Source organism: Phasianus colchicus, chromosome 6, assembly GCF_987193195.1.
Source record: "Phasianus colchicus chromosome 6, bPhaCol1.hap1.1, whole genome shotgun sequence".
NCBI classification, from domain to species: Eukaryota; Metazoa; Chordata; class Aves; order Galliformes; family Phasianidae; genus Phasianus; species Phasianus colchicus.
Genome location: NC_143441.1, coordinates 51,427,168 through 51,440,476, shown reverse-complemented (window position 1 = coordinate 51,440,476; position 13,309 = coordinate 51,427,168). Strand labels below are relative to the sequence as shown.

The following is a 13,309-nucleotide window of genomic DNA, read 5'->3' as shown; positions in this document are numbered from 1 at the left end:
CTCCGCTCTGTCCCCCCCTTGATCCTAATTCCAGCAGCACTTTGAACATCTGCTCCTCCTCTCTTTTTTTTTTCAGCCTGCACTGCATGTCTGTAACTGAGTGTTAAATGCAGAAATTGCTGAGGGGAATTCTCCAAAGACCCTTTTTCCAAAACAGCGCAGCCCAGGAAAGAGGTTTGGCTTATACTGCTGCAGAGCTCACACTGATACCCATCGACTTTATGCAGCAGCCTGTTGACTGCAGTGGACTCTAACAGACCTTTCACCTTAAAAATCTCTGTGTGTCAGCCAAGGAAAGAGATGTCCTCACTTCAAATCGGAAAAGCAAATAATTGCTGCCAATCGGGGCAGATGCTGTCAGCTTTGCATCTGCGTATCAGCTGCTGAATGGGAATAAAAAGCACTCCCCTCACTCTGGTCAAACCCCCAGCCAGGAGAAGGGCTCTGATGGCATTCTGGACAGTTTTCCTCTGTACCTTGGTGGCATCGCTGCTTGGGGGGCTCTACCTCCTGGGGGCTTTTCGGAGACGAAGACCCAATGAGCCACCTTTGGACAAAGGCATCATTCCCTGGCTGGGTTATGCACTGCATTTCAGAAAGGACAGTTCAGGGTTTCTAAGTAAGATGCAGAGAAAACATGGAGATATTTTCACGGTGCTGATTGGAGGCTATTACTTTACCTTTGTGATGGACCCCTTCTGCTTTGGAGCCATTGTGAAGGAATCACGGTCTAAACTAGACTTTGTGACCTTTGCAGCTAAATTGGTCCTCCAGGTTTTTGGCTACAAGTCCGACAAGAACAACAATAGTGCTCTGCATGCTTTTAGCACGAAGCATCTGATGGGAGAAGGACTCAGTCTTCTGACACAAGCCACCATGGATAACTTCCAGAAGCTGATGCTTTTCAAGCTGAGCTCAGGAGAGGAGAAGCGACCATGGCAAGAGGCCGGCCTCTTCCACTACTGCTACAACATCGTCTTCAGAGCTGGGTACCTGGCTTTGTACGGCACTGAGTCACACCAAGGGACAGGGAACAAGGAGAAAGCTCACAAGCAAGATCTCATCCACTCCAACCAGCTGTACACCGAGTTTCGGAAGTACGACCGCCTCTTCCCCCGCTTGGCCTATGCCATGTTGCCTCCCAAGGACAAAGTAGAAGCTGAGAGGCTGAAGAGGTTCTTCTGGGATGCTCTGTCCGTGAGTAAGGGTTCTCAGAAGGAAAACGTCAGCAGGTGGATAAGTGAACAAGTCCAGTTTTTGGCAGAAAGTGGTGTCCCTGACTACATGCGTGACCGCTTCAAGTTTATGATGCTATGGGCATCCCAAGGCAATACAGGCCCTACTGCCTTCTGGCTCCTCTTGTATCTCATGAAGCATCCAGAAGCTATGAAGGCTGTGAAGGGAGAGGTAGAGAAAGTCTTGAGGGAGCATGGCCAAGAAGTGAAGCCAGGAAGCCCAGCAATTAACATCACCAGAGACATGTTAGACCAGACTCCTTTTCTGGACAGTGCTGTGGAGGAGACCCTGAGGCTGGTGGCAGCCCCAATCCTGATCAGAGCCGTCCTCCAGGATGTGAGCCTCAAAATGAGTGGTGGCACCGAATACACTCTGCGCAAAGGGGACCGAGTGGCTCTGTTCCCACACCTCTCTGTGCAGATGAACCCAGAAATCCACCCTGAACCTCACAAATTTAAGTATGACCGCTTTGTCAACCCAGATGGCACCAAGAAAGATTTTTACAAGAATGGCAAACGGCTGAAATACTTCAACATGCCTTGGGGGGCCGGTGTATCCATCTGTCCTGGGCGGTTCTTTGCTACAGCTGAAATTAAATTGTTTGTGTCCTTGATGCTGACCCACTATGACCTGGAGCTGGTCAACGACAAAGAGGAGATCCCAGCCATAGATTCGAGCCGCTGGGGATTTGGAACCATGCAGCCTGTTCACGACATTCAGTTCAGATATCGACAACGTGTTTGAAAAAGCTGTGCTGTTCTGTTTGTTCAGATGTTGCTGTGAAATAAACTGCCCGAGTTGTTGGCTGCTGGATCCGTGTGGAGTCAATGCCAATATGTTCTTATTTGCTTAACAGTATTGTGGCTTTTCTTTTTTTCTTCTTTGCATATCGCACTGCCCTGCATCACCCCTTACCCTGTCTGGGTAGGGCAATAGAAGCTCACCTGCACACCAACAGGGAGTCCAGAGAGACAATGGTGAGGTGGAGGACCCCAAATAATACCCTGCTGGGTTACTCCCAGCTCTTCACAACAGCTACCAGCCTGTCAGAAACCAACTTGCACATGCCAACAGGAGAATGGGGATGTAACGGTAGGTTGGAACCCAAATTAAGGACAACTGGGAACCCAGGTTAAGGATGAATGCCTCAGCTGGGTCTCTTTGGGGCTGTCCCACCAGAGCAGCCACCCCTCAGCCCAGGCATGAGGACTACTGAGATGCGTGACAGGGATTGGGATTAAGGTGGGTTGCTGCTAAGGGGTGAGGCTTTTTGTGGGGCACAGAGGAGAGGCATGTGGGGATTGCAACGGGTTCATGGTGGGATGCTTGAGGAAGGAACCAAAATGGAGAAAAGGAGGGATTTAGGTGATGCGGGGAGGAAAATAGAGTTACAAAGAATTAAAAATGTGCAAGTGTGTGAAAATAGCTCGCCTTGAGGCTCATGGACTGGCATTGTTCCCATCTAATGCCTGCTGGGGATATCTCTTCCCTTTTTTTTTTTCTTCCTTCAGCAGCCAAGGGAACATCTGTCCCCACAGGAGTTAAGTCACAGCACAGTGAACCAACTTAATGCAGATGCTGCCTTTGGAAGTTTTCATAGAATGGCTTAGGTCCACAACCCTCCTGTGCTGGGGATCTGGATGCAGCGCTCCAGATGGGACTTCACAAGGGCAAAGCAGAAGGGGACAATCACCTCCCTGCCCCACTGCTGCTCCTCTGTTGATGCAGCCCAGGATGCAGTTGGCCTTCCAGGCTGCAAGAACACACTGCTGACTCATGTCCACCTTTTTGTCCACCAGAACCCCCAAGTCCTTCTCCGCAAGGCTGCTCTCAGTGAGCTCTTCTCAGATCTGCGGTCATATCTGGGACTGCCCCAACCCAGGTGCAACACCCTGCACTTGGCCTTGTTCAACCTCATTAGGTTCTTGTGTGCCTGCTTTTTGAGCTTGTCAAGGTCCCCCTGTTATGTACAATCGAGGGCACTCAAACGTTTTAATATGTCTCAAAACATCAAAGCCAGATTCTGCTTTCTGTTGTGAAGAATGGGGCTATGTTATAACTGCAGCAACTGAGCAAGTGTTGTAACTTCTCCTCCTGCTGAAGGCAGAGCTGCCCTAAGAAAAAAATTATCTGCATTTTAGTGCTTTGCTGTACTCCAGTTGGTGTGTGTGTTTTGTTACCTCTTGTAATGACCTCAGATCAGAGTTGAGAGTGGATTCTGTACAAACATTCAGAGTTGAGAAGGAGAGAGAAAAACGATGAGAATGGCAGTGATTCAGCAAAAATATCTGGCTTTAATTCTTTGTCAGAATAGATAATTTAACAAAACAATATTGAGTCTATAAAAGACTTCAGACATGCTCAAACGCATGCAAGTATGAGAAGCAAAAATCACTTAATTTGAGGAATAGTGTGAAAGCTCCAAATGGGTTAATCTGCAAAGTTTATGCTTGGATGGGCTGTCCCTTGGCACCGAGCAGTCCATCCCAAAGCGTAGCAGTAAGAGGGAAAACCAGACTGTGCCAACAGATACCTTATAGGTCCTGAAAGGTTCACAGACCACACCTCATCACGCTGTCTTCCATAACTCCTCAAAACCCAAGAGAACCAAGCGTGAAATCTGGCCCTAAGACCTTGCTTTTCTCTTCTCCAATGCACTGTGGAGGAAGCATTACCTTAATGTTCAAAGACGTACAGTCTGACAAATCAGTGTCTGCTCTGCACAGCACAGTGGGAACTGCTTTGCTCCCAGTTTGCTCCGCACACAATGCAGGAAGAGCAGCCATGGTGCTGCAAGCTTCAGGTCTGGGGCAACATCAGTTAAATATGTTGGAAAAGATCCCCAGTGGCTAAACAGCATCATGTCTAGCATTGAACTGTAACACAGTAGGAACTGATTTCCCATCCTTGACCCTCTGAACACAGTGAGGTGTGGCTTGAGGAAAGCCTGTGCTTAAATGCTGCATGTAGGGAAAGCTCAAGAAACCCAACTGCACCCATAAATACATCACTCACATCAGAGAAACCCAAAGGAACACAGAGGTTATAGGTACAAAGCAACGACACAGCGAACACCATCCGTCCTCAGCAGGTCTTGAAGAAAGAGGACTGCAGCGTTCAGGATGCCCTGGGCTTTCCTGAAGAATCTGAAGACAAACCGATGTAGATGCAGTGGGGCAGATGAGGGGTTGTTATGAAGCCCTGTGTGATGGGTGTACCAGTCATCTAGTTCTAATGGGAGATTTCAAATACACATGCCCCCAAAAAACAACTGTAGTGTCTACAGACCACGAACCCCTTGAGGAAAATGACCAGCCTGCAGCAACAGCAGTGCAAGTGCCCATGGAGAGCCAGTAGGCTCTATGACAAGTGGTTAACTTGAGCCCCAGGGAGAGCAGGCTACAGCTTCATGAGGATTAGGGTGGGACAGATGAGCAATTTATCAGTTACTGGAAAGCCCCAGTGCTGTTTCCCTCCCTGCACTCCCCCTGTGCTACAGGTGCAACGTGCTGAGCCTGGCCAATGGATGTCACCAGGGTCCCATTGCCCAACCCTGTGTCTGACACAAGGCAAAGACATCATGGGACACATCACAGACATGGCAACACAGCACATGTCTCGTTGGGAGGGACTCACAAGGTCTCTGGTTCAACCCTCTGCTCACACTGAGCTGCTCAGGGCTTTATCCAGTTAGATCTGAACACCTAAAGCCTTAGGATACGTTGCTACCTGGCATCAGCCTCCAGAAGCACTGTGCTCTGCACTGTTTCCCCACAGTGAATCTTTCTGACTTACTTTCTGTTTCCCCACTCCCACTATCACCTTCTTGGAGCTCTTTTCATATCAGAGATGTTTTCCCTTTACAATTGTTTTCCATTTTCTTTGGAATTTCTCAGAATCACAGAACTGTAGGCGTTGGAAGGGACAACTGGAGCTCATCAAATCCAACCCCAGGAGGCAGGCAAGAAGCCCACCAGTCTCTCAGTCCTTGTAACAATGGGATAAGCGATCCAGTAGCATCTGAAAGTGCATAGTGTGGCATCCTGGGGACAGGGCAGAAGTCAGTGCCCAGTGTTTGCACACTGACTTCAGGGAAGGATTTGCTCAGCTGCTCAGGGCTAGCAGCTAGTCCCTTTCAGAAGGAGCTCTGCAAATCTTTCCTACCTGTTCCTGGAAGCACTGAGCCAAGTCACCCAAGTACTGTCAAGTTACCACCTGTCAGCTGAGCCACGTTAACTGTATTTCAGCTCTTACCAGGTGGCAGTGGGTTAATTTGCTTAGCTGTGCTAAATTGCATTCAGGAAGAACAGAGTCAGCTCAGATCAGCCAATGCGCAGTAACTCGACAGAACAGTTTGCCATCAAACACTGAGAGCAGAAGGGGAGGTGATCCGTGCCTATCTCCACATCCCCTTCACTGTGCAATCATGAGGCCGTACTTGGAGCACAGCAGACCCCTTTTCTTTTCCCGATCAGTGAGGAAATTTCTCAGTTTGGTGGTGGGGAAGGTAACCAGCGCTTGCTGCCTGTTGTCCAAACCCGTCTCCTGGAACCACGGGCTCTGAAGGCACTCGGAGGCTGATGGTCTTCCCCTGGGACAAAGGGGAGAAGGTCAGTTGGGTTTTCTCTCCCAAATCCCAAATGGGAGAGGAAGAAGGGGCAGGAGCCAGGATTTGCATGAACTGCCAGGGGAGCTGCCTTACCAGGGATTTGCACACAGGGTGCTCTGGAGAAATGACACTGCTCCTCCAGAGAGACCCGCGTAGCACCGTGTCAGCTTCACCTTCCCCTTCCTGGTGGTTCTCAGGAACTCGCAGGGCACATCAGAGCTGACCGGGTAGTTGGCGCTCAGCCTAGCCCGAAACAATAGTGTTATCAGCACAAAGGGCATCGCTTGAGATGCTCCTTCTGCTGGGAATTCCCATCCAGAAAGAGGTCATGGCAGTGCAAAGAAACATCACATGGAAAACAGAATCCCAAAGGGCAACATTCTTCAGTGGGCTTCATGACTTCAGCTGCTTTTCTGCTTGGTGTAATTTGAATTTTCTTGCTAAAGTGGGGGCTTTTCAGATGAGGCTGAGCAAGAAACACAGCAGCTGCTGGGCTGCGAAACCAACTCCTTATTCCACTTGGAGATGTGGCTGGGACTGGGCATCCTTGCACAGTGCAGCCAGCTCCATGGCCTCTGCCACATGTCTTTGGTGGCACTGCTCAAGGGAGAGGCTACTACTGATGTTAATGTCTGAGTGGGTACGGCTCCCTTTGTTGATGACTTGGAAATGGCACTTTTAAAGCCAGGGGTATGGAAGGACAGGCTGACTTACATGATGAATGCTGTGATTCCAACGGACCAGATATCAGTCTGTGGGAGGGCTCCTTGCTCTGTCAGCAGTTCTGGAGCTAGAAAAGCAAATGGGTGTGAGCCAAGCTCCCCTCCAATGCTACAGCACCAATACAGGGAGGTTGGCTGATCTCAGTCACGGCTGAAACAAAACCTTGAGAACATCAAAACAACGGGGCTTGCTGGCAGTAACACTACAACCTTGAGCATAGGACACATGGACACCAGCCAGAACAGCATTGGCCATGACTTCTGGCCTTGTCCTTCATGGCCTGGGAACTGCTGTCACCACCACCCATGCCCCTCCATCAGCTCACCACGAAACTTCTTACTGGGGCCAGCTGCAGTCTCAGTGCCTTGCCCAATGGCTCAGCCTGTCTGTTTACTGCAGATTGCATACAACATCAAGGTTGCTGTGAATGACCTCTGTACTCACCCATGGTTTCAACATAATCCATGCATTTGTCCATGGTAATGACCTTGTCTTGTGTGTAAAACTGTGCATTGCCAAAATCCAGGAGCTTCAGAAGGTTGGGCTCAGTGATGATCATGTTTTCGGACCTGAGATCCAAGTGCAGGATGCTGTGTGCATGGAGGTACTCAACTGCACTGAGGATCTGCCACAGGTAATCTTGGACCTCCACCTCTGAGTATGATGTCCTGGTAGAAGAAAGAGGTAGAAACCAGTGGTGTCATATCTGCATGCCCAAGAGCATCATCCTGCCCTGCTATTATCCTCCTCTGGTTGTATGATCCAGTGAGGCACTTGAGAGCCAGGAAACAACTCTAATCATTGCAAAAATCATGTAATCGTAGAATGGCTTGGGTTGGAAGAGACTTCAGGGATCATCTACTTCCAACTGCCTGCCATGGGCAGGGTTGCCAACCACCAGCTCAGGCTGCCCAGCATTCCATCCAAGCTGCCTTTGAGCGTCTCCAGGGATGGGATCTATAACCTCTCTGAGCAGCAGTGCCAGCACCTCACTGCTCTTTGAGTAAAAAAATTTCCTCCTAATATCTAATCTAATCCTCCCTTTTAGTTTAAAGTCATTCCAGCTTGTCATATCACTTTCTGCCCACACAAAAGTCGATCTCTTTCCCTTCTATAAACTCCCTTAATCTATACAGAGATTTTTGCCCCTGTTGTGAGTCAGGCCAACAGATACAAGAGGTTCAGCAGGCTATGAGAGCTGCATGTCAGAGAAAGCAGAAGTCAGAATGCAGATTTGATGCCCATCATTCCCACCCCCTTAAATCAGAGGATTCCAGCAGATTCATTTTCTGCCATTGTGAGAAGCAACACGGAGGGGAAACAAGGCTTCCTGAGATAGAGTACAATGGCAATTTTGCTATGACAGCACATTGGGACAGATGGAGAGAGGTGATCCTGCCTGTCAAGTGAAAGCAATATGTGCTTTGCACCTATGTCAGCCCTGATGGGTAAACCCTTCCCTCCACTTATGATTACCGTAATGCCAAAGAGTGGAGTAGTTCTGGTCCCACACACATCTCCTGGATCAACACCAGGTGCCGGGGGCTGACATAAGCTCCCTTCAGCTGAGCTATGTTGGTGTGATGAAGCTTCCTGAGGACTTGGTACTCCAGCAGCACGCTCTGCTTGTCCTCTTGCCAGTAAGGGATAATTTTAGCAGCTAAAGTCTTGCCGCTTACTTTTTCCCTGCACTGTCGGACGATGCTGAACCGCCCCCTGGTACAAAGGAACACAAAGGCAAGTTAAGCTTCTCTGCTACTCCTGGAAGAGCCAGGAGCTTCTGTATTTCAAGATCATATGGATCCCATGCTGTGTTTTTCATCCCTCCCCTATGTTGAGTTACTGCAGCAACTGTCACGCTTTGCACATCCTCCTGTGTCTCTAAACTGTACAGTCACTTCAAATTGCAGCACGTGCAGCACTTCCTGCTGGCTGGTTGAGTGCTCAGTTGGATTCCCTACCTTTTGATCTCTGTTTGGAAGGCGTAGGTCTGGTAGGTTGGGAAAGGTTCGGGTGGTGCAATTATTTCACTCTCTTCCTCAGCTGTTGGGAAGTTTTGCGTGACAGCAGGAAATTCTGCAGAGAAAAAGTGGTGATGATTACATGGGAAAACAACTCTGTGTGGAAACCACAGCTTCTCTGAGCCGCTCTCCACCACCTATGGACAAATAAAGGTGACGGTGGGGCTTTCTGCATGGAACTTTGCATGTTGGCTCCTGCTTGCAGCACAAAGTTCTATGTGAATGCAGCAGATTCTGGAATGGACACCTAGCAGTTCCCTGGTGGAACCACTCCAGACTTGCATGTGGTGATGGGTTTACAGTTGGACTTGATGATCTCAGAGTCGTTGATGCTGGGAAAGACCTCTGTGATTCTATGAGTACGATATCAAACAGCAAAGTAAATCATCAGAGTACACTAAGACACTGCTAGAGGATGAGAAACATTAGGAAATACTACTTCTCTGCAAGAGTGGTCAGGCAGTGCAAGGGGCTGCCCAGGGAGGGGGTGGAGTCACTGACCAGGGAGGTGTTCAAGGAATGTTTGGATGTTGTGTTGAGGGACATGGTTTAGTGAGAACTATTGGTGATGGGTGGATGGTTGGACTGGATGATCTTGTGGGTCTTTTCCAACCTTGGTGTTTCTGTGATTCTGTGATTCTGTGAAACACATTTTGATGTCAGCATGCCCTGACATACTGAAATGTCTGCTTGGGAATGCTGGACACATTCAGATGAAAGGATTTGATGCTATGGGTCCTGGGTGGAATGACTGCAAAGTATGTTTGCTAATGAATTCCAGGCCAAAGGAAAGCAGATGAATTTAGAGTGGGTTAAAAATATCTCTGTGAACGGATTTTTACAGAGAACTCTTCTCCACTGGGAGGAAATTCCAGTTGGTCCATCCTTCCGCTTCTTGAAAGAAAACCTTTTGCTGTAAGGTTATCTTTTTCATGCGATCATGGATCTTTTAAAAAACAAGTGAATATTACAGAGTATTCAGGGAAGAAAGAAAGAGTGCAATTATTTAGATGCCAGAGGAACACAGTGCTCTCCCAGTGCTCTCACCCAATTGATCCTTCCCGCTGATTTTCACTGTGGCAGATGGGCTGCTGTAGGGGCCCATTCCTGCTTTGCTGGTGCAGGCTATCCTGAAGCAGTAGGTAACATCTCTGGAGAGATTTCTGGCATAGTAGCAGCAGTCAGCGATGTCAGCAGCAAGAGTCTTCCACTCCCCATCTGAGCCATGGAAAAGCAGAAGAAAGAGATTAGGACTCATTTCAGAGGTCAAGTCTTTTTTTGTTGGTTGGTTGTTGGTTTTTGTTTTCTTCTTCTTTTTTAACTTAACTCACAGTGCTGGCAATATGGAAAACCAATGGAATCTCTAAGTGAAAGAAAAACTGATCTGATATGGGCTGCTTTTGTGTGTGGTGCAACCAGCTGTGCAAGTTACCAGACCCCTTCCAAAGTCAGCACTTTTCTGTTTGATCAGTCCAAGGTGTGGCAACACTGCTTCAAAAGAATGGTGAAACTTCATGCCACCAATCTCGAATGTAAATAGACCTCAAGAGCTCTAAACAAAAGGTTAAAGAAAACCCCTGCTTAATCCTTTTGGTCCTGTCTTGAAACTGGAAGCAGGAGAGCAGGATTTCAGAGCACAGCCATCCATTAACAATCCATTCTAGCTAAGCCAATACTTCAAACTGGGGCCAAATTCCCTCTGCTTTTATAACACATAGGATATGTCTCAGGGAAATGAAACTGTAAGTTTGTCTTGGGACTGAGATGTGTAATAGAAGATCAGCAGCAAACGATTCATGTGATGCTGTGTCCCACACTTTGTCATTGCTACTGAAACTGCAAAATTAAACCCATCCTTTCATTCAACTAATCACCGAGAGAGAGCCTCAAATCTTAGCACAGGCAGCAATTCTTTTCTTAATACAAAGGTATCAATGACTTTACAGGGTTCTGGTTGGATTAGGGTGTGTGTGCATGTAAGAAGGAGCAGATACAGCTTAGAATCAGAGAAGCATCTGCAGAAGCAGCATGCAAAGGCCTACTATCAAATAGTGAATGAGGCAAGGATTATTTTTTTCTGCTTATCTTAATCCTCCTGTGTTCAGAAAGTAGGATTTCACATGTCCCTGCCAAACACACAGAATGTGACTGTACGTAGCAGTTTCCCATTTTTCCTCCCACCTGGAACAAGTTGCATCTTACATCCTCCCTGGAGCACTGTCTGCAATTGTGTCAAAAGGTTTAAACAATAAAGAAAGCTGCAGTACAGGAAAAATGTTATCAGCCCCAGAATAAAAAGCTGTTTTTGTGTTATCCAGAATGAAGTGCATATATACTGGGAGAGTTGAAAGAAGGTAGATGGAGCAGCTCAGTCCAAAGGTTTATGTATACATGACTGCAGTAGAGATGACGTCAGTCATAGTACTCACAAGAGCAGCAAAACCAATCCCAAGAGAGATATAGCAGAGAGGGAACTGACTCAAAGTTCATGGAATTAAACAAGAAAACACCCACTGACTTCACTGTGCTCTGGATCAAGCCTTGGAGGAGAACCTTGAGGGGATGGCATGCAGGTTTACCAAGCTTCTGCCATATGGCTCTTCACCATTAATTTAATTGATAGAAAAAGAAAGCATGGCTGTTTGGCATGGGGAGAACTGCCTTTTTGATGGCCATCTCCATACAGAGGAAGCCTAGGTATATGATGGTATTATCTGATAACCACTGGGCTGGGCATTATTAGTGTACAATTATTTCACTCCCATCTATAAACGAGGGAGGTCAAGTGAAGCTGTTTCTGAATAAAATTAATATATTTGTGTATATATGGAGAGGTTGTACAAATTGGGATGTTCTCTGCTAGGTGTGAAGGCAGAGCCCTGCTGTAGGAGCTGGACTCGATGATCCTTTATGGGTCCCTTCCAGCTTGGGATATTCCACAATTACCTTTACTCTTGCACTGGACAGTGTAACGGACAGAAGTGTTGGTTTCCACAGGTTTCCAGACCACTTGTGCTCCATCCTCATAGACCTCCACAACCTCAGGGGGTGCAGGGCTGGGAGGAACTTCTGTTGAAACGAGGCAAAAATCAGTGACTGTTAGCTCTGTTATGCACAGGGACAGCTTTTCTGTGTTGCAGATATTCAACTTCAAATATATATGTGTTTGTATTTATGTGACCATTCCTCATGGAACAAAAATTTAACAGCCTTGTTTAAAACAAATATTAAGGTTTTGAAGTCTGATGTTATGTCTGTGTTTACTAGCTGAGTTCTGAACCCAGGAGAAAAGTTAAAGAATGAAGAAGAGGGAATGAGAAGCTGTGGGTGTCCTATCCCTGGAGGTGCCCAAGGGGTTCTGGACAGCCTGACCTGGTGGGGTCACCCAGCCCATGGCTGAATGGGCTTTGAGGTCCCTTCCAACCCAACCATTCCATGATTCCGTAAATCAGCACTGCAAAATGTGCCATGCTACCAGCTAGCAAGGGCTGTGGACTACAGCAGGCAAGGGAGAAACTTTCCCCTGAATATTTCTGCAGCAATCTCACCTTGCAGATGCTTTACACATTTTCTTGGTGGCAGAAGTGCTGCCATCCCTACACTTGGCTCTGCCTTCAACTTCAAGGGGGAATGGGTTTAAACTGAGACAGGGGAGGTTTAGGTTGGATATTAGGAGGAAGTTTTTCAGCCAGAGGGTGGTGAGGCACTGGAACAGGTTGCCCAAGGAGGCTGTGGATGCCCCATCCCTGCAGGCATTCAAGGCCAGGCTGGATGTGGCTCTGGGCAGCCTGGTCTGCTGGTTGGTGACCTGCACATAGCAGGGGGTTGGAACTGGATGAGCATTATGCTCCTTTTAAACCCAGTCCATTCTATGATTCTATGCTTCAAAATCAGTGCTTGCAGTATAAAAATGTAGATCCTTTTGTTACCTGCTTTCCTTATAACGCAAGAGGTGGATGCTGAGCCCTGGGAGCTGGTGGCCACGCAGGTGTAAATGCCAAAATCCTCAGCACTGACAGAGAGAATAGTTAACAGCTGGAAGTGCTTGAGTGTGGACGAGATGAGGATCCGACTGCTGCTGTGGACTGGCATCCCATCTGCAAGGTGGAATATATGAGAAGTAAGTACCTTGGCAATGTATCCAGAGGTGCCTAAGCCATCCCTGTCCTGGAGGGACCTGCGGAGGGCTGCAAGCTCACCTCTGAACCAGCGGATGTGCAGGGAGGAATGCGGGGCCGTCCGGCACGACAGCGTCACGCACTGTCCTGCAGCTGCTGCCTGGTCCAGGAGCTCCTCAACAAACGAGGGTGCTGCCAAGAAGAGACAAACATTGATGCAGAACGGCCAGGAGCTCTACGTGGTGAATAAGTGGGAGAAGAAGACTATAAAACATTTTAAATCAGTTAGAGCAAACATTTTGTTCATGCCCTGGCATTCCTCTGACTGTGGGTTTTCAGAGACGTTCACGGCACGCAGGCAGTGAGGCTGTGTTCAGTTCCACGTACACAACACTACTTATGCACCAGCAATACCTTTCTCTTTTGGCACCAGGCTTGGTAATTTGAACGAAGGAAGTCCTGATTTCCACTTCAGAGATCCTTCAGCTCCTGTTAAGGGCTCTTTTTCTGCTGCCTCACTTCCCAGCTCACCAAACTCTGTTTCAAAGAAAGGATGAGAAGTCATTCAAGGCCATTGTTCCTTATCATTCACAGCAGGCAGC

At 47.9% G+C, this 13,309-nt stretch overlaps 2 protein-coding genes across 2 annotated transcripts in view; one reads left to right on the top strand and one right to left on the bottom strand.

Moving 5' to 3' along the window:
- The first annotated feature begins 410 nt into the window (after positions 1 to 410).
- Positions 411 to 2,070, top strand: CYP8B1 (cytochrome P450 family 8 subfamily B member 1). The gene has a single exon (XM_031607895.2). It carries the CDS (start codon positions 448 to 450, stop codon positions 1,978 to 1,980), a length of 1,533 nt encoding a protein of 510 aa, XP_031463755.2. The 5' UTR covers positions 411 to 447; the 3' UTR covers positions 1,981 to 2,070.
- A 1,451-nt stretch (positions 2,071 to 3,521) lies between these two features.
- The window catches only part of OBSCN (obscurin, cytoskeletal calmodulin and titin-interacting RhoGEF), a 175,186-nt gene continuing 165,398 nt past the window's right edge, over positions 3,522 to 13,309 (bottom strand). The window contains exons 114-124 of the mRNA XM_090143262.1: positions 13,122 to 13,244; positions 12,789 to 12,899; positions 12,519 to 12,686; positions 11,536 to 11,658; positions 9,637 to 9,807; positions 8,530 to 8,644; positions 8,045 to 8,284; positions 7,013 to 7,236; positions 6,560 to 6,635; positions 5,939 to 6,088; positions 3,522 to 5,827 (exon numbers count right to left, since the gene is read on the bottom strand). Of these exons, the coding sequence (XP_089999388.1) occupies positions 5,650 to 5,827; positions 5,939 to 6,088; positions 6,560 to 6,635; positions 7,013 to 7,236; positions 8,045 to 8,284; positions 8,530 to 8,644; positions 9,637 to 9,807; positions 11,536 to 11,658; positions 12,519 to 12,686; positions 12,789 to 12,899; positions 13,122 to 13,244 (1,679 nt within the window). The 3' untranslated portion in view covers positions 3,522 to 5,649. The remainder of the gene's footprint in view (positions 5,828 to 5,938; positions 6,089 to 6,559; positions 6,636 to 7,012; positions 7,237 to 8,044; positions 8,285 to 8,529; positions 8,645 to 9,636; positions 9,808 to 11,535; positions 11,659 to 12,518; positions 12,687 to 12,788; positions 12,900 to 13,121; positions 13,245 to 13,309) is intronic.